Here is a 1,649-nt window from a genome sequence, read left to right as displayed (position 1 = left end):
GATTTTTTATTTCTATACTTTTTAAATAAAAAAATTATGAATATATGTATCTGTTCTAAAAATAATACAGATCTAGGCTCTTTAAAAGGAGCGAGATATAGGCTATAGCCCAGCCCAAGCAGTGGAGCACTAGTTCTTCCAAAATCGACCACAGAAAAGAACAGGAGATGAGAATATCAAAAGCAGGCTAATTGCGTCATTAGTCAAAGAAGAACATCAAATGAGCAATAGTTTGCGGACGAGTATGAAGCTCTAGCAACGCTTCCAAATAGAACCGAGTCGATGAGGTTCAAGCCCCCATTCTGCATCCCTAAACCTCCAACGAAGACCGCGCTGCGCGAAATACTATTAAAAAAAATGAGCAGTCGTTCAGGTGACAGGCAAGATTAAAGCAGCCATTAGGGTTATTCTAATTAAGTTCGTGGTGACGTCACCCTCCATTACCCGTCTTCACACCCCGGGACTTTTAAATGTTATCTTCCAGGCATAAAATAGTTGATCATGCATCTTCCAAGTAGGATTATACGGCAATCATGTGTGCTAGTTTAAGTACATGCACCGAACTTAACAAAGCACATCACATCGGGACAAAATAGAAGCACATGAACTAGGTACTTAGTAGTAATGCTGTAAAAACAAGTATTACTCCTAAGTAATCACATTTAGGTCCAGATATTTCTCGGAAAACCCCCTGGTAAACTGTTTCCCCTCGCAAACACCTCCCTCTGGTAGCCTGGTGGAGTAGTGGTGGTGGTAACTTATTGTAGTGTAGTTTTGCATCCCGCGCCCTGAATCTCGTCCAAATTGCGGAGGCGGAGCCCGTTGGAAGTATGTACATGCGGGGAGAGGCGAGGCCTTTGGAACGGAGCGTGCGGCGAAGTGCCCACACGTGTGGGAGGGAGCTAGGCGCAGAGGGCGCCGACCTCCCTGAGCCGCGGCACGAGGCGGCCGCTGAGGTGGAGCCCCATGAGGCCCTCGAGCCCGCCCACGGGCGCGCCGCCGACGAAGAGCGCCGGGACGGCGCCGTGGCCCGCCTCGGCGCCGGCGTCGAGCTCCTCCAGCTCGGCGGCGCCGGCGTCGAGCTCGATGACGGTGGCGTGCGCGCCGACGGCGGCGAGGAGGCGCTTCATGACGTGCGCCATGTAGCAACCCCGGCGCGCGAAGATGACGACGGGGCTCTCCCGGACGAGGCGGCCCACGCGCTCCGCGGGCGCCTCCTCCTCCCCCGCCGGGTCGATGGTCAGCCCCCGCCGGATGCCCACCGCCTGCATGCTCGAGGCCGACTAGGTGGCTAGCTAGCCCTCAGGTCGCCGTCGCCGAGGCAGCACAAGATCCGGAGCTAGCTAAGCTAGGCGTGGACGGGGGAGGCGGAGGCGTGGCGCGCATATATAGCCGGGGCGGCACATCACATGGGGAGCTGACGTCAGGCGGCCGGTGTCAAGAGCGGTGGGGACGGAGGTTACGTCACGTGGCCGGGCCGGAAGAGTCCAAGTCCATTATCGCAAGTTTGGAATTGCTTTTTTTTCAGTTTTTCCAGAAAAAAACTAGAAACTATGCACGATTGGTTTGGATTCGGTTTCCAGGAGAAACGTTTTTCGGAGGCAAGTGATTTCGAGAATTGGAGATACAACTTTGAGACTGTTTCACGT

General features: G+C 53.9%; 1 protein-coding gene across 1 annotated transcript; it reads right to left on the bottom strand.

Annotated features, from left to right (window-relative positions):
- Positions 1–492: 492 nt before the first annotated feature.
- Positions 493–1,371, bottom strand: LOC133898601 (monothiol glutaredoxin-S2-like). Its single transcript, XM_062339300.1, has one exon. It carries the CDS (start codon positions 1,269–1,271, stop codon positions 903–905), a length of 369 nt encoding a protein of 122 aa, XP_062195284.1. The 5' UTR covers positions 1,272–1,371; the 3' UTR covers positions 493–902.
- Positions 1,372–1,649: the final 278 nt, after the last annotated feature.

The sequence above is a fragment of the Phragmites australis genome, chromosome 2 (genome assembly GCF_958298935.1).
Source record: "Phragmites australis chromosome 2, lpPhrAust1.1, whole genome shotgun sequence".
Taxonomy (NCBI): Eukaryota; Viridiplantae; Streptophyta; class Magnoliopsida; order Poales; family Poaceae; genus Phragmites; species Phragmites australis.
This window is presented reverse-complemented; position numbering and strand designations above follow the sequence as displayed.

Bases quoted from the DNA above. Each gene is read 5' to 3' on its own strand.
- LOC133898601 (XM_062339300.1), bottom strand. From the start codon at position 1,271: ATGCAGGCGGTGGGCATCCGGCGGGGGCTGACCATCGACCCGGCGGGG.